The 18,017-nt window shown below is 37.9% G+C and overlaps 2 protein-coding genes across 4 annotated transcripts in view; both read right to left on the bottom strand.

The window, feature by feature from the left end:
- si:dkey-27j5.8 overlaps positions 1 to 7,140 on the bottom strand; it is a 22,627-nt gene extending 15,487 nt beyond the window's left edge. For 2 of the 3 annotated variants that reach the window (XR_012382446.1, XM_073906697.1), the window contains exons 1-4: positions 7,019 to 7,140; positions 6,034 to 6,387; positions 5,696 to 5,935; positions 3,090 to 3,341 (exon numbers count right to left, since the gene is read on the bottom strand). Coding sequence is in view for 2 of the 3 variants with exons in the window: in XM_073906697.1 (XP_073762798.1) it covers positions 3,090 to 3,341; positions 5,696 to 5,935; positions 6,034 to 6,387; positions 7,019 to 7,079 (907 nt within the window). In the remaining variant the exon portion in view is untranslated. Of the gene's footprint in view, positions 1 to 2,738; positions 2,994 to 3,089; positions 3,342 to 5,695; positions 5,936 to 6,033; positions 6,388 to 7,018 lie in introns of all 3 variants that reach the window. The other variant, XM_073906691.1, reaches the window with a different exon arrangement.
- LOC100149247 (B-cell receptor CD22-like) lies at positions 208 to 18,017 on the bottom strand. The gene is made up of 13 exons (XM_017356811.4): positions 17,311 to 18,017; positions 17,137 to 17,206; positions 16,246 to 16,599; positions 15,908 to 16,147; positions 14,091 to 14,342; positions 13,741 to 13,995; positions 12,014 to 12,253; positions 11,852 to 11,939; positions 11,697 to 11,742; positions 11,055 to 11,120; positions 10,902 to 10,979; positions 9,892 to 10,784; positions 208 to 307 (listed from the first exon to the last, which is right to left on the bottom strand). Exons 2-12 carry the CDS (start codon positions 17,195 to 17,197, stop codon positions 10,761 to 10,763), a joined length of 1,704 nt encoding a protein of 567 aa, XP_017212300.3. The 5' UTR covers positions 17,198 to 17,206; positions 17,311 to 18,017; the 3' UTR covers positions 208 to 307; positions 9,892 to 10,760.

Here is an 18,017-nt window from a genome sequence, read left to right as displayed (position 1 = left end):
GTGTGTATATGCATACATTGCAACACCTCCTCTCCTTGATTCAGAATTACTCTGAGGTGTTTCTACAGAAATTTGGCTGACTGAATAAATGCTCTCTTGAAACAAATTATAGCAAGAGTAAACTGTTTTATTTTACCCACGTGTATAGTTTTCTCATCAAATAAACAAGCAAATCATCAATCACAACAAAAATAAACAAGACATTCCAAAGTCAGACACTAAATAGTTTTTCTGAAAATAAGTCAGAGACCACTTATCATCAACAGCACTTGACAGCGATGCAATAAATCCTTCTGATGTCCAGTCACTGCTTAGAAAAGAGACTGTCGTTGTGTGTAGGAAAGCAGTCAAGTTGCCCTCTATTGAGTGAGAATATGTTGCTCTCCAAGAAGTTGGTTAAACTTAGCATCTCCCAGTGAGAACAGCAAGCCAACAGATGCACACGGATAGCAACATATAAACAGTCCTTTAATTGAGCGATAACTTCAATAGTTCTCAAACACTGGACTGAATGTGAATGCCAATAGCGAAAGTGATCCATGTGGTGTCCACTCTACCAAACACCCCATCTTACTCTATGGTAAGTGGCTCTTTATAATGTGCAAATTAACCTAGCGCCCCCGGCGGTCAGAAGCAGTATTGCATGTCAACGTGCCAAACAATACACAATGCAGAAAGATAAATAAATAAACCAAAAAATAACAAGTGCATAGGGGCATAATAATAACATGCTCTTTAATTAATTAACTTTAGAGCAGCTTTCAGTTGATGTCTAAGAAATAGCAATGTGCCAACACTGAGCCTCAACACACCTCCACAGACCAGCACACACATGTGAGCACAAATGTATTCGCTACATAAACAACATGGTGCAAAACGTGAAAATGATACCTGTGCCAGGCTGACACTAGCAAATTGCCAAGTGTATGATATGGCCTATTGAGAGTGAAATGATAAATTTTGACATATTCTATCACATTACTAAACATTGCTTTTCCCCTTCAATATCTTAATATTTCTGCATAAAACCAATCCAATAACTTTATAGACAGTTTCAACACCACTGTTACATGTTGACATCACTAATGCTCCCTGTCAATCACCCGTGGCCCCACCCACACATCTCAGGATTGGTTGTTACTGGCTCCGCCTCTCACTGCAGCCTCCTCCTGTTGATCTGAACAGACAATAAGATGAAGAAAGACTGAAGCTCAACCACATTAAACTCTTTGACGAGGCTCATCCAATAATCAAACTGCTGCTGAGAGGGTTTATGGCTGATATTGTCTCTTACTGGTGGATTGTGATGTTCAGAAGAGCTCTGAGGATCAAGAGTGGAGCAGGAGTTTTCAGCAGGTCTGTGGTGAACGGTCTGTGTGAAAGACAGCGAGAGATCATCAATCATCTGATCATCAGTGACCGTTGTCTGACTTTGACTTTGACTTACTGTGAGTGTGTTGTACAGGTCAGAGGTCGCAGACTGTAGATCCAGACCTGCATATGTGTCTGAGATCTGGACAGAGAGAAGGACATTGTGACTCTATTTCAATGATCTCAACTCGTGATCTAAAGCACACGGTGCAGAAGCTCCTATAGGGTGAGTCTGAATCTACTTTTGGTATTTTAAGAATGGCAAAAATGGTCGGTGCACCCAGCACATAGTCTTTAACGATTGTCTTTATTCTCTTAATGAGTTATGGGTGTGTTATGCACCAACCAGAGTCTCCAATCTCACATTCCCTTCAAGTATTAGTTGACAGTGCACATAAACATCAAGCTCACAAGCTCTTGCTGATCATTTCTCTCGCTGCATAAACATCAACGGTTTGCTCGGTTCTCTTTAGCATAAAATTGCCATCATACATGTGCTGCTGTGCATCCCTGAGTGTGTAATGGGTAATGTGTTCACATGTCTATAAGCAAATATCATTACATGCTCTTTAAATAAAAACAAATAAACAAAAATACTGAGTCATTGACTTTAGAGCAGCTTTTAGTGGGTCAATAGTGCGGTCAACTTAATTTGCTTCAAAATAGTGAATAATGAAGATCATCTCACCGCAGACTCTTTCTCTGCAGATCTTCTGCTCTTCCTTTTTGAATGACTGTCAGAATAAAAATAAATATTATTTTACTTCAATGTCAGATAAATTAGGCACAGTAAAATATATTACTTCAGTTTTATATGATCACAGCAGTTTTTATTGAGCTCACATTGCAAACATGACGGCGATGATGATGATGATTAATATTGCTACAGATGTCGCTGTGATGATGATGATGTTTCTCCCAGCGCCTTGATGAACTGAAAGATGAAGCAGATCATGATTAACTCTCCAGACTGATGAAGTTACAGGAGTGTGATGATAAAAGCTTCACCAGTGACAGTGACGGCGTCTGATCTCTGAGCTCCATGTGGATTGTGAGCCTCACAGTAGAAGCGTCCACTCTGTACTGCACTGAAACTCTGTCCAGATCCAACAGCTGAGCTTTGATTCTCCTTAAACCAGCTGAAGCTCAGAGCAGGAGGGTTTGAGTCACTGATGCACATCAGACCCACTGGATCAGAAAAAAGCTGACCAGAATCTATGATGGACACTGAGACGTTCCTGGGAGGATCTGAAACAGAAAAAAACAACAACAACAGTGATATAATTAAGATTCTCAATGAATAAGGCATCACATTTGATTGCAATAGATGAATCAATATATCAGTTACTGAACCATCGAAAACTCACACTGGACATTTAAAATCAAAGCAAAAGAGTATTCCTCTCCATGGTCATTTCTGGCTCTACACTTGTATTCTCCACTGTCATCAGAGCTGATCTTGGAGATGTTGAAGATTCTTCCAGAATTCAGAGCTTTATTTCCTTTAAACCAGCTGATTTCTGCAGGAGGGTTTGAGTCGCTGCTGCAGCCCAGAGTCACTGAATCTCCAGACATTATTACAGCAGATCCACTGATGAACACGAAGATGCTCCTTGGTGGGTCTGAAACAGAATAAACTTGAACTGTTACCTGGCAAAATATTTTCATATCACATGTTGTTTTAATGGTTTCATGTCACAGTTACATTGGTAACTCACACTGGACATCTAAAGTCACAGGATCAGAGTATTTCTCTCCATGGTCATTTCTGGCTCTACACTTGTATTCTCCACTGTAACCAGAGCTGATCTTGGAGATGTTGAAGATTCCTCCAGAATTCAGATATGTATTTGCTTTATACCAGTTGATTTCTGCAGGAGGGTTTGAGTCGCTGCTGCAGTTTAGAGTCACTGAATCTCCCTCCATTATTACAGCAGATCTATTGGAGATCACAGGAGTATCTGGAGCATCTGCAGGTGAAACGTGTAAAAAGGTCACACATTACTTAAAGGGGGTGTTCACAAGATTACCTGACATCATCTGATTAATATTCAATTATCCATGTGAGTAAAAGGACATAGATTTCGTAGTAAACTGTTTGTTAAATATATGATAACTTTCCACCTTTGGTGTGGGCTGCAAGCTTTACACTTTCATGTGTCGAGAGTATTTAGCAATTTATATAGTTTGACTTGTAGAGCAGATTTTCTTTATTATAGTGGCCTTTTCAGGTTTGGTAATTATGCGGTGTAAGGAATAACTGGCTGTTTGAATAAATATTGCCTAAAAAAAAACATTTTAATATTGGTAAAGTATATGTGCAGCTTTTGCGAAGCATCAAATTACTATTATCTGTCCAAACATTCACATGACTGTCATAAATTATCATTCTTTAAAAACAAAAACAAAAATGTTTGCCATGTTTATATATAATTATACAGAAATTGAACTGAAGCTGGGTCAGTATGTTACAATAGTATGTGTTTGCATTAAAAAGTTCTTTGGATCTCTTGAAGAGAACCACCTCCTGACTTGGTCACACTTTATTTTGATGGTCTGTTTGTTAAATTTAATTTACAATGCATCTACATGCCAACTAATTCTTAATAGATTATTTGTAGACTGTTGGTTTAGAGTTAGAATTAGTGTAAGCTGACATGCTCTTATAGTTATTTAAATTTCTGTTAAAGAAGCAGTACGAATAGATATTAAGCAGACAGTCAACTAATACTCAAATAGACCATCAAAATAAAGTGCTACCCATAACCTTTATTTATTGGTTAAAAAAAGAAAAAGATTTCTAATCATAATAGCTTTAATAACTCATCTCTATTAACTGATTTATTTTATCTTTGTCATGATGACAGTAAATAATATTAGACTAGATATTCTTCAAGACACTTCTATACAGCTTAAAGTGACTTTTAAAAGCTTAATTAAGTTAACTAGGCAGGTTAGGGTAATTAGGCAAGCTATTGTATAAAGATGGTTTGTTCTGTAGACTATCAAAGTTAGCTTAAAAGGGGTAATAATATTGACCTTAAATAGTTTTTAAAAAAATTAAAACTGCTTTTATTCCAGCCAAAATAAAACAAATAAGACTTTCTCCAGAAGAAAAAAATATTATCAGACATACTGTGAAAATTTCCTTGCTCTGTTAAACGTCATTTGGAAAATATTTAAAGAAGAGAGAGAAAAAAAAAACCTCAAAGGGGGGAGAATATTTCTGACTTCAACTGTATGTCAGTGTATATCACCTATAGATCACTACTGTAAGTAAATATCAGCATTCGGTACATACTTTCAGTACCCCCTTTGCTTAAAATGACCCAATCTAATCATGTTTATATGAAATAAGCTGCTGCTCAGGAGCAGGTTTGAGCTACCAGACCAGCTGCTATATACTCTCGGATGAGTTTTGAAGAACGAAACAATCCTGGATCATTTCAAAACGTCAATAACCAAATCCAGCTAATTGAGTAATCCACTTACAAAGAACTGTGCCCAGGGGTAAACCTTAATGTTAAGACTGGACTGGGAACAAGAGGAAAACTGGAACTTAAACATGCACAGATCCACAACAAAGACAGATGAACACGATACAGAGGAACTAATGCGGGAAACAGAAAAAAAAGGAACCAAATGACAAAACACACTGGAGGATACGATGAAGTAAACACAGCCTACACAGACATCACATCCAAAACAACAACTTTTCTGCTGTCTTTACTGTGAACACACACGATCAAGTCAGTTCGGGTTTTTCTTTGTCCATTTTGACCTGAAACCCCTGATCATGCGCTTTCATATTTGGCTGACTCCCTTATGTACACATATGTTACACTAATTTTGTCCATGTATTTCACTATATTCACCTAGATATAAGCAATGTAAGAAACAAAGTTGTCAAATGAATTTGGTTCACTTTATTTTAAAGTACAATTCTTATTATACACAATCCATTAACTTAGATATTAGTTTAGATTTAACATACACACCATTTCTAATTAGCTCCTTATACAGCCAATATATTAATAATAGGAAGGTAAAAAGATAGTGGGAATTGGTACGTATGTATGTATTTTAAATTCAGAGAGAGAGAGAGAGAGAGAGAGAGAGAGAGAGAGAGAACTAAAAAGTATTGCTTAAGACTAAAATCACACAACAGCTTTCATATCATATAGTGGCCCTTTTGGATAAGTGAATATTTTATGATGTTGATTGATATTTAATTTATGCATTGACTGCATTTACATTTATTGTAAATCTGAATGCTTTAAAAAGGTGAATAATAAAATGTTAAAATAAAAAGATGAAAAATTACATCTGACATTAAGATAAACAGCAGGAGAGATGTAGGTTTGTCCCTGCACACCACAGCTGTAGTGTCCTGCTTCTGTTCTACTGACTGAGCTGATGTTGAGTTCATCTCCAATATTAGTCAATGTGTGTGAGTTTCTGTACCAGATGAATGTTGGTGTGTCAGTCAGTTTACAGCTGCTTCTACATGTCAGACGGACTGAATCTCCCTCTGTCACTCTCTCAGGAGACTCCAGCTGAAGATCTGAACACAACACACACATTATATCTAGTGCTGCTCTCATACACTGATTATTATTCTACATAATGACCACAAGAAGAGAGAAACCTCAGGAGAGTCACCTGTGACAGAGAGAACCACTCCTGGAATACCAATAAGTCTCCCACCAGTTACATTAGTAATAAATCTGAAATAATAGTCATGTTCATCTTTCTTTGTCACATGACTCAGTCTGACGGTGCAGTTCTGCTGTTTATCTCCCAGATACTGAAGCCTCTGACTGTATTCAAAGTTATTAGACAGATCTGCAAAGTTTTCTCCATCATATTTTTCTTGGTCTTTGTTCCAGAACACTTTCATGATCTGATATCCAGTAGTCGGGTATGTAAAATTGCAGCTGATTGTCATTGTTGAGTTCTGTAGTGCACAGATTTGTGAAGGACTGTAATTCACACCCCAACCAGCAGCAGAAACCCCTGAAACACAGAAATAATCATGATTAAAATGTAGTTTTATCAGTAAACTGGACTATAAGACACTAGGAACATGTGCTGCTAGTTGTAAACAGGGACTCATTACAGATGATATTTTAGGCTGATCTTGTGAATATGAAAAAAGATCTTATTGTGAATGACTTCAGTCATGTTGGAGGACAGAAATAAACAGAGAAGAGCAAATAAACGAGCTAAGAAAAAAAGCAATAATGGTAAACAATGGGGAAATAAAATGAGCAATACATTAATAATAATAAACTAACATGTACAATGCATTTTCTACATTATATTAAATTATATCTGAAGCTTTTACCTTAATAACAAACACTGGATGATGCTGAATTATCCTCATTGAATGAACAAATTCACAATAAGAAACACCAGTTTTAGGGAATTTGCACCAGTTGAGCCCAGCACACACCAACTCAACGTCAAAGAACTAGCAGAAATAGAAGCTGTGTTGTCTCAGACTATCATTGACTTGCTGTCAAAAGCAGCTTTTAGTGTTTTGTTATCCAATCTACTGAGACAAACCTGCTGAATAATGTCTGATTGTGTGGTGTGTGTAAATGCAGAGGAATAAAGCAGTGATGTGAATGTAAGATTGACTCACTGTGAATGATGAGCAGAAAGATCAGATGAAGAGCAGGAGCCATTCTGAGCCACATCAGCATCAAATCTATCTAGAATCCAGCATTAATCATCACTTCTACACTCATCAACAGTAAATGTACATCACCCTAAACAGCCAATATATACCAGTCAGATACCAGTGTGTTTGTCTTACTGTGTTAAAGAGCAGCAGATCAACAGCGACTGACTGTGTGAACAGATGCACTTTAGCTTTACTGGTGTGTGTGTGAGTTGCAGAACTATCCGAGTTCCTACTTCAGCAAAACAACAAAGTCAACCACTGACTAAAGAAAAACAGCATGTCTTTTTTTTCTTTACATTAGTTTGAAGACAGCAAGATTCCATCTTCTTTCATACAATTATTGATGTTTTTGCAGACAGTAAAAGGCTGATTTTCAGTTGATGAACATCAATGTTTATACAGTATCAGTGGCAGGAGATTGAGCCCTCTGCTGGTAGATTTTGCACACACACATATGAGTGAGGTAGTTTGGTCAGGACACCAGGGCTACACCTACTCTTTACCAGAAGTGTCATTGGATTTTAATAAAAATATAGTCAGGACCTCATTTTAACAAATGCAAAACACTCGTGTGCACAGACAGGATAGTGTCATGACTGTCTGTAACCACCAGAGGGAACTCTAAGAGCGAACTACAGTTGCTAAAGACTACAAGTTCATACATACCTCATGCACACACCTGGAACCCACTTATACTGATTGCATCACAGCTGTCTCTGGTTTTCCTGATTGATTCATGGACTATTTATACACCCTTCACCCGTTGTGTCACTGCGTCGTTTGTCTTGTTTGGTATGTTGCTCCTGAGATGTGTTTTGTATCTTGCTGTAGTTCCTGAGCCTTGTTCTAGTTATTCTGCCATAGCTTCTTGTTTTGTTTGTTTCTGTTACTGCACGATTTCATCCCTAAATGCACTTGGATCCAACACCCTTTTCGTCTCCGTCCCGTTAACAAACCGTGAGCGTATAGTGACCCCTTCACTATACTGGGGCATTAGGACCCATCACTATACTGGGGTTTTAGTCTCCAATCTCAGTTTATTTTTTGGTCATTTCAGTGTTGGGCTGCAGGGTGTTCATTAAGTCTTACTCTAATAAATGTATTGTAAGGAGGATAATGAGATTTCATTCAATAAAAGTTCAAAGAAACAGAAATGATGTTATGAATATATAATGTAAATGGATTTTGCCTCTTGTGTCATGTACATCAGCAACATCATTGGTTGATTAGTGTTTTTACTAATATGCAGATTCATAATATGAATTTTCTGTCATTTGCAAAATGAATTATTGATACTCAGGTGGATTTACTAGCACTGTAAAACGCTTTACAGCATTGACAAAGCATTAGTAACAATAAATTACAGACGCGCATTTACACACAAATAAAAATAAAAAAGGTAAAAAAGATTAAATTAGGATGAGAAGTGTTTCAGTCACTGCCACTCTTAACAAAACTGACTAATCAGAATATTGACATTACTCACAATATGATTGGTTATAAATGAAGCAGAACACATTCATATAACTTTTATCACTGTACATCAGAAAACCACATTTCTTTAAGTAGCAGGAGATGGAGACCTCTGCTGGTGGAGTGAGGGTTTTACACATTGAACTCTATTTTAGCAATCTGAGCACAAAAGTCTAAAGCAGATGAGCAAAAGCACCAATGAGGTGTCTGAATCAACTTTTGCTATTTAAGGATTTAGACCGGCACATGGTCTAAAAGGGTCTTACTTATTCTCTTAATCAGTTATGGATGTGTTTAGGGTGTAATATGCAATAACTCAATCAGAGACTCATCTCTCATTCCTTTTAAGAGTCAGGTGTGGGTTCGCCATGGCACATTCACTATTCACATGCCAGACTTTATAAGATGAAAAACTGAAAACTTCATTGGATTCACCAAAGCCCAGAGGTAAAGAAGGCACAGGAGGAGATCAGGGTTTTATGTTCATGCAGACAATAATATTTCTTTTTAGATTTAAAATCTTTAATTTACTTTATATTTTAAGGTCTCTTGAAGTGCTTTGAAATGTGCATTTTTATTCAATGTTTGACTAAAATCTCAACCAAAACATCACCAGAGGGTGGGACATAGTGTAGCTCCTCCCCTTAAAAAAAATCAGCCAATAGTGTTCTGTTTTATCCAGCGAGAGTGGTTGAGCTCAAGTGCATCAAATGAAAAGCAGATGAGCAGCATCTAGAAAGGGGCGGGGCATGTCAGATACTAGAAAGCATTTGATTGGTTATGATGTGACGAGACACTACAGTGTGAGATGACGTAAATAGGCTAAAACTGTTGATCCATTTAAGCAGAAGTGACAAACTACAAGCTTTACATGTTTATATCAGTTTTATATTTTCTAAATGTGAGTTTTGTCATTGTTTTGGAGAACACTAGCTTATAGATTTCCTAAAAACTAACAACACTGATACCAACATCTAAACAAATTTATTATACTTTCATGAGACCTTTAAAAGATATTTATGTACTGCTGTACGTCCCTGTGTGTGTACTAAGTAGTGTGTATGTGCATACATTGCAACACCTCCTCTCCTTGATTTGGCATTACTCTGAGGGGTTCAACAGAAATTTGGCTGGCTGAATAAACGCTCTCTTGAAACAAATTATAGCAAGTGTAAACTCTTTATATTTTACCCACGTGTATAGTTTTCTCATCAAATAAACAAGCAAAACAACAATCACAACAAAAATAAACAAGACATTCCAAAGTCAGACACTAAACAGTTTTTCTGAAAAAAAAGTCAATGACCACTTATCATTAAGAGCACTTGATGCAATAATTCCCTCTGATGTCCTGTCACTTCTTAGAAAAGAGACTGTCGTTGTGTGTAGGAAAGCAGTCAAGTTGCCCTCTGTTGAGTGAGAATATGTTGCTCTCCAAGAAGTTGGTTAATCTTAGCATCTCCCAGTGAGAACAGCAAGCCAAAAGACGCACAAGGATAGCAACATATAAACAGTCCTTTAATTGAGCGATAACTTCAATAGTTCTCAAACATTGGACTGAATGTGAATGCCGATAGCGAAAGTGATCCATGTGGTGTCCACTCTACCAAACACCCCATCTTACTCTATGGTAAGTGGCTCTTTATAAGAGTGCAAATTAACCTAGCGCCCCCGGCGGTCAGAAGCAGTATTGCATGTCAACATGCCAAACAATACACAATGCAAAAAGATAAATAAATAAACCAGACAATAATAATAGTAACATTTAACTGTTACAACATGCATAGGGGCATAACAATAACATGCTCTTTAAGTAATTAACTTTAGAGCAGCTTTCAGTTGATGTCTAAGAAACAGCAATGTGCCAACACTGAGCCTTAACACACCTCCACAGACCAGCACACACATGTGAGCACAAATGTATTCGCTACATAAACAACATTGTGCAAAACGTGAAAATGATACCTGTGCCAGGCTGACACTAGCAAATTGCCAAGTGTATGATAGAGCCTATTGAGTGTAAAATGATAAATTATGACAGATTCCATCACACCTTTAAACATTGCTTTTCCCCTTCACTATCCTAATATTTCTGCATAAAACCAATCCAATAACTTTATAGACAGTTTCAACACCACTGTTACATGTTGACATCACTAATGATCCCTGTCAATCACCCGTGGCTCCGCCCGCACATCTCAGGATTGGTGATTTCTGGCTCCGCCTCTCACTGCAGCCTCCTCCTGTTGATCTGAACAGACAATAAGATGAAGAAAGACTGAAGCTCAACCACATTAAACTCTTTGACGAGGCTCATCCAATAATCAAACTGCTGCTGAGAGGGTTTATGGCTGATATTGTCTCTTACTGGTGGATTGTGATGTTCAGAAGAGCTCTGAGGATCAAGAGTGGAGCAGGAGTTTTCAGCAGGTCTGTGGTGAACGGTCTGTGTGAAAGACAGCGAGAGATCATCAATCATCTGATCATCAGTGAACATTGTCTGACTTTGACTTTCACTTACTGTGAGTGTGTTGTACAGGTCAGAGGTCGCGGACTGGAGATCCAGACCTGCATATGTGTCTGAGTTCTGGACAGAGAGAAGGACATCGTGGCTCTATTTTAATGATCTAAACTCGTGATCTAAAGCACACGGTGCAGGAGCTCATAGGGTGAGTCTGAATCTACTTTTGGTATTTTAAGGATGGCAAAAATGGTCGGTGCACCCAGCACATAGTGTTTAAGGGTTGTCTTTATTCTCTTAATGAGTTATGGGTGTGTTATGCACCAACCAGAGTCTCCAATCTCACATTCCCTTTAAGAATCAGTTGACAGTGCACATAAACATTAAGCTCACAATCTCTTGCTGATCAGCTCTCTCGCTGCATAAACATCAACGGTTTGCTCGGTTCTCTTTGACATAAAATTGCCATCATACATGTGCTGCTGTGCATCCCTGTGTGTCTTAAGCAATGTGTTCACATGTTGTGAACTCACCAATAGAAACATATCACTCTTTAAATATGCTCAAATATGCTCTTTAAATAAAACAAATAAACAAAAAAAAAAAATGAGTCATTGACTTTAGAGCAGCTTGTAGTGGGTCAGTAGTGTGGTCAACTTAATTTGCCTCACAATAGTGAGTGAATAATGAAGATCATCTCACCGCAGACTCTTTCCCTGCAGATCTTCTGCTCTTCCTTTTAAAATGACTGTCAGAATAAAGATAAATATTATTTTACTGAAATGTAGAATAAATAAAGTAAAGTAAAATATATTACTTCAGTTTTATATGATCACTGCAGTTTTTACATTGCTCACATTGCAAATATGATAACGACAATGATGATGATTAATACTCCTACAGATGTCGCTGTGATGATGATGTTTCTCTCAGCATGTTGATGAACTGAAAGATGAAGCAGATCATGATTAACTCTCCAGACTGATGAAGTTACAGGAGTGTGATGATAAAAGCTTCACCAGTGACAGTGACGGCGTCTGATCTCTGAGCTCCATGTGGATTGTGAGCCTCACAGTAGAAGCGTCCACTCTGTACTGCACTGAAACTCTGTCCAGATCCAACAGCTGAGCTTTGATTCTCCTTAAACCAGCTGAAGCTCAGAGCAGGAGGGTTTGAGTCAATGATGCACATCAGACTCACTGAATCAGAAAAAAGCTGACCAGAATCAGTGACGAACACTGAGACGTTCCTGGGAGGATCTGAAACAGAAAACCAAACAACAAACACGGCATCACAGTTTACTTTAGAGCAGTGCATCACCGACTTGGTCCCAGTCATTCCCCTCACTGGCCAGCAGAGGTCACCATCGCCGGACTTCTAACCATTACGTCATGCTCATACACTGATTGCCACACACACCTGCAGCACATCAAACTGATGATCCATGCACACACTTATAAGCGGCTCAGTCCTGTGCACATTACGGAGCGTTATCTCCTTTCTTGATCTCCCGTGTATTACCTGGACTGTTGCTCGACCTTGCTCTGCCTGCCATCTGCCTCGAACCTTGCATTGTACCTTGACTCTGATCCACACCGCCCACCTCTGACCCATGCCCGCTATCACACTCCCTGACAGCCAGCCCATAGACCCTATATAACTACGTTTGATGCAAGTTCGCACGCCAGTGCGTATTGTGTGATTGTGATTAAACTGTGTTTAATAAATATACTGCAAATGGATCACTCTGTGTCAGACTCCTCGTTACACAGCGGTTCTCGAACTTTTTTCATCAAGAGCCACCTCAGAAAAAAAAATGTCTCTCCAAGTACCACCAAAATGAGCAGTATTGAAAGACAGTAGCGTAGTAGGCCCAGTAAAGCAGCTACAACTCTGCACAGATAAAAAAAAAACGTGGCAGATTACCTCAGAAATAAGGCTATGTGTCATATATGGCGTATTATATACATCATTTTTGATAAGTTTTGAAATGTGTGTAGCATGTACATGCCATATTTCATTCCTCCGCGTACCGCTAGAAGGAAGCCTGCGTACCACTAGAGGTATACGTACCACAGTTTGACCACTGCTTTAGAGGATTTAAAGAGAAACTGTTACCCCCCCCCCCCCCCTTTCTTTTTTCTTTTTACAAGATGTAAAATAAGTCTCTGATGTCCGTAACGTTTGGGCTAGGTGTAGATTTGTTTAAAAGCAACTCATAACATTTTAATCATATTTTGGCAATTTGAACAACGTGACTTGAAAAGAGATTCATTCATCTTGTTGAAGGAGACTCAAAGGTCAAAGTCTGTAAAGTGATTTGATCTTCCCATCACTAAGAAATCTTCTGTTAGTCTATGTCGCCTCTGTCGCTGTTCATTTGTGCTTCATCTAAAACTCCACATCTACAATCCTCTTAGTCTATGCTGACATTATCTTCAGCAGCTCAAACACTCTAATGGCTAATGGACAGACGGCTGCTTCTCACTCAGGGCTGCTGTTTATGCTAATGAGGGAGAGATGGGCACTAGTGGGCGGGGCTTTCACCCTCTGATGACACATACAAAGGGAGAATGTCAATCAAAGTGCTTCTGCAGACTGACTTTATCAGGTCTGATTAGAACAAATAATTCATTATTAATTTTAGATGTTGGCTATATTTATACACTTTTGACAAACAACTGTCTAACGTTTTTCATAAAAGGTCCCCCTTAATATATCAGTTGCTGAACCATCATTTACTCACACTGGACATCTAAAGTCACAGGATCAGAGTTTTTCTCTCCATGCTCATTTCTGGCTCTACACTTGTATTCTCCACTGTCATCAGAGCTGATATTGGAGATGTTGAAGATTCTTCCAGATCGAACAACCATTTCTCCTTTATACCAGTTGATTTCTGCAGGAGGGTTTGAGTCGCTGCTGCAGTTCAGAGTCACTGAATCTCCCTCCTTTATTACAGCAGATCTGTTCATAGACACTGAGATGTTCCTGGGTGGGTCTGAAACAGAAAAACACAAACCATTAACAGTTACAATAGTTTTGACATCACAGATTATGTTTTAATGGCTTAATGTCATAGTTTTGGTAACTCACACTGAACATCTAAAGTCACAGGATCAGAGTATTTCTCTCCATGGTCATTTCTGGCTCTACACTTGTATTCTCCACTGTCATCAGAGCTGATCTTGGAGATGTTGAAGATTCTTCCAGAACTCAGAGATTTATTTGCTTTATACCAGCTGATTTCTGCAGGAGGGTTTGAGTCGCTGCTGCAGTTCAGAGTCACTGAATCTCCAGACATTATCACAGCAGATCTGTTGGAGATCACAGGAGTATCTGGAGGATCTGCAGGTGAAACATGTAAAAATGTCAGACATTACCTAAAGGCGGTGTTCATAAGATTACCTGACATCATTCAGTTAATATTCAATTATCCATATGAGCAAAAGTACATACAATTTGTAGTTTAGTATGACACAATAACTTTCCATATTTGTTGTGGGCTGCAGGCTTTACAACTTCATGTGTCGAGAGCATTTAGCAATTTATTTAGTTTTACAGTTAGATTGGATTTTCTTTACTATAGTCGCTTGTTGAAGTTTGTTAATTATGTGGCGTAAGGAATAACTGGCTGTTTAAATTAACTTTCATCAGTAAAGCATTTTGATATTGGTAAAGGTGTCAGCAACTTTTTCAATTAAGGCATATCAGCTCTCCAAACATGCACATGACTCTCATAAATTATAAGTCTTTAAAAACAAAACAACACAAATGTTTGCCATGTTTATCACCATACTAAAATTGTACTGAAGCTAAGATGGTACATTAAAATAGTGCGTGTTTGTATCTAAAAAGTTCTTTGAATCTCTTGAGGAAGACCACCACATGACAATTTATTTCATATATCTAGTCAAATATTATTTACTGTCATCATGAGCTAAAATAAATCAGTTATTAGAGATGAGTTATTAAAACTATTATTTTTAGAATTGTGCTGAGCAAAGTTTTCCTTTCGTTAAACAGAAGTTGGGGAAAAATAAACACGGGTGCTAACAACTCAGGGGGGCTAATAACTCTGACTTTAATATATATATATATATATATATATATATATATATATATATATATATATATATATATATATATATATATATGTATATATATATATATATATATATATATTGAAAACTAATATACTATTTTTCCAAGTGTAAATAACTACTTCTGTAATAAAGTATCAGCATTTGGAACATACTTTCAGCATTAACTTTGCTTGAAAAGACCCAATCTAATCCTGTTCATGTGAAATAAGCTGCTGATCCCGAGCAGGTTTGAGCTACCAGAACTTAAACACACTGACCAATGACAAAGACAGATGAACAATACAGAGGAACTAATGCGGGAAACAGAACAAAAGGAACCAAATGACAAAACACACAGGAGGAAACGGGGAAGTAAACACAGCGTACACAGACATCACATTCAAACCATCAACTTCTCTGCTGTCTTTACTGTGAATACACACGATCAAGTCAAACCTGTGTTTGAAATTTCTTTTTCTATTTTGACCTGAAACCCCTGATCATGTGCTTTCATATTTGGCTGACTCAATTATGTCCACATATATGTATATATATACGATGAATTGGCATATAAACTAAAATGTTGTCTGTATTTTAAATTCAGAGAGAGAGAGAGAGAGAGAGAGAGAGAGAGGAATAAAAAGCATTTCTTGAGACTAAAATCACACAACATCTTTCACATCATATTGTGGCACGATTGCATAAGTGAGTATTTTATGATTCTGATCGATATTTAATTTATGCATTGACTACGTTTACATTTATTGTAGGTCTGAATGCTTTAAGAAGGTGAATAATAAAATGTTTAAATAAAAAGATGAAACTTACATGTGACATTGAGATAAACAGCAGGAGAGATGTAGGTTTGTCCCTGCACACCACAGCTGTAGTGTCCTGCTTCTGTTCTGTTGACTGGACTGATGTTGAGTTCATCTCCAATATTAGTCAATGTGTGTGAGTTTCTGTACCAGATGAATGTTGGTGTGTCAGTCAGTTTACAGCTGCTTCTACATGTCAGACGGACTGAATCTCCCTCTGTCACTCTCTCAGGAGACTCCAGCTGAAGATCTGAACACAACACACACATTATATCTAGTGCTGCTCTCATACACTGATTATTATTCTACATAATGACCACAAGAAGAGAGAAACCTCAGGAGAGTCACCTGTGACAGAGAGAACCACTCCTGGAATACCAATAATTTTCCCAGTAGTTACATTTGTAGTGAATCTGAAAAGATAGTCGTGTTCATCTTTCTTTGTCACATGACTCAGTCTGACGGTGCAGTTCTGCTGTTTATTTCCCAGATACTGAAGCCTCTGACTGTATTCAGGGTTCACAGACAGATCTGCAAACTCTACTCCATCAGGTTTTACCTGGTCTATGTTCCAGAATGCTTTCATGATCTGATATCCAGTAGTCGGGTATATAAAAGTGCAGCTGATTGTCATTGTTGAGTTCTGTAGTGCACAGTATTGTGAAGGACTGTAATTCACACCCCAATCAGCAGCAGAAACCCCTGAAACACAGACATCATCATAATGATCATCATCAATATAACTGAACTATGTTTTAACTATATATGTTCTAGAGACACATGCTGCTTTACTAGTTGTAAACAGTGACTCATTACAGATGATATTTTAAGCTGATCTTGTGAATATGAATAATGATCTCAGTGTGACTTCAGTCTTAATCAAATAACTAGCAGAAATACAAACTGACTGTGTTGTCTCTCTTGTATTTTGTTGTCCAATCTACTGAGACGAACACAAGATATTGACTGTTGTCACTGTGAAGATTTTGCCAGCACTTTAATGCATCCCAACCAAAACCAAAGGTGTGAAGGAAACACTTAAAAAGAAAGGTTGACAATTAAATTATACTCTCTACTGAGAAAACAGCTGAAGTATTGATAATCTACCAGGACAGCCTAACTTCCTATATCAGAGAGAAGATCAGAAGATGATCAGAAACCTGCTGAATAATGTCTGATTGTGTGGTGTGTGTAAATGCAGAGAAATAAAGCAGTGATGTGAATGTAAGATTGACTCACTGTGAATGATGAGCAGAAAGATCAGATGAAGAGCAGGAGCCATTCTGAGCCACATCAGCATCAAATCTATCTAGAATCCAGCATTAATCATCACTTCTACACTCATCAACAGTAAATGTACATCACCCTAAACAGCCAATATATACCAGTCAAATACCAGTGTGTTTGCCTTACCGTGTTGAAGAGCAGAGGATCAACAGCGACTGATGGACTGAGCGTGTGAAGAGATGATCTTTAACTTCACTGGCTGTGTGTGAGTTGCAGAACTATCTGAGTTCCTACTTCAGCAAAACAACAAAAAGTCAACCACTGATTAAAGAAAAACAGCATGTCTTTTTTCCCCTTTACATTAGTTTGAAGACAGCAAGATTCCATCATCTTTCATACAATTATTGATGTGTTTGCAGACAATAAAAGGCTGATTTTCAGTTGATGAACATCAATGTTTATACAGTATCAGTGGCAGGAGATAGAGCCCTCTGCTGGTAGATTTTGCACACACACATATGAGAGGTAATTTGGTCAGGACACCAGGGTTACACCTACTCTTTACCAGAAGTGTTATTGGATTTTAATAAAAATAGAGTCAGAACCTCATTTTAACAAATGCAAAACACTCGTGTGCACAGACAGTATAGTGTCATGACTGTCTGTAACCACCAGAGGGAACTCTGAGAGCAAACTACAATTGCTAAAGACTACAAGTTCATACATACAAAGTGCACACACCTGGAACCCACTTATACTGATTGCAACACAGCTGTCTCCGTTTGTCCTGATTGATTCATGGACTATTTATACACCCTTCACCCGTCGGTTGGTATGTTGCTCCTGAGATGTGTTTTGTATCTTGCTGTAGTTCCTGAGCCTTGTTCTAGTTA

Source organism: Danio rerio, chromosome 1 (assembly GCF_049306965.1).
Source record: "Danio rerio strain Tuebingen ecotype United States chromosome 1, GRCz12tu, whole genome shotgun sequence".
NCBI classification, from domain to species: Eukaryota; Metazoa; Chordata; class Actinopteri; order Cypriniformes; family Danionidae; genus Danio; species Danio rerio.
This window is presented reverse-complemented; position numbering and strand designations above follow the sequence as displayed.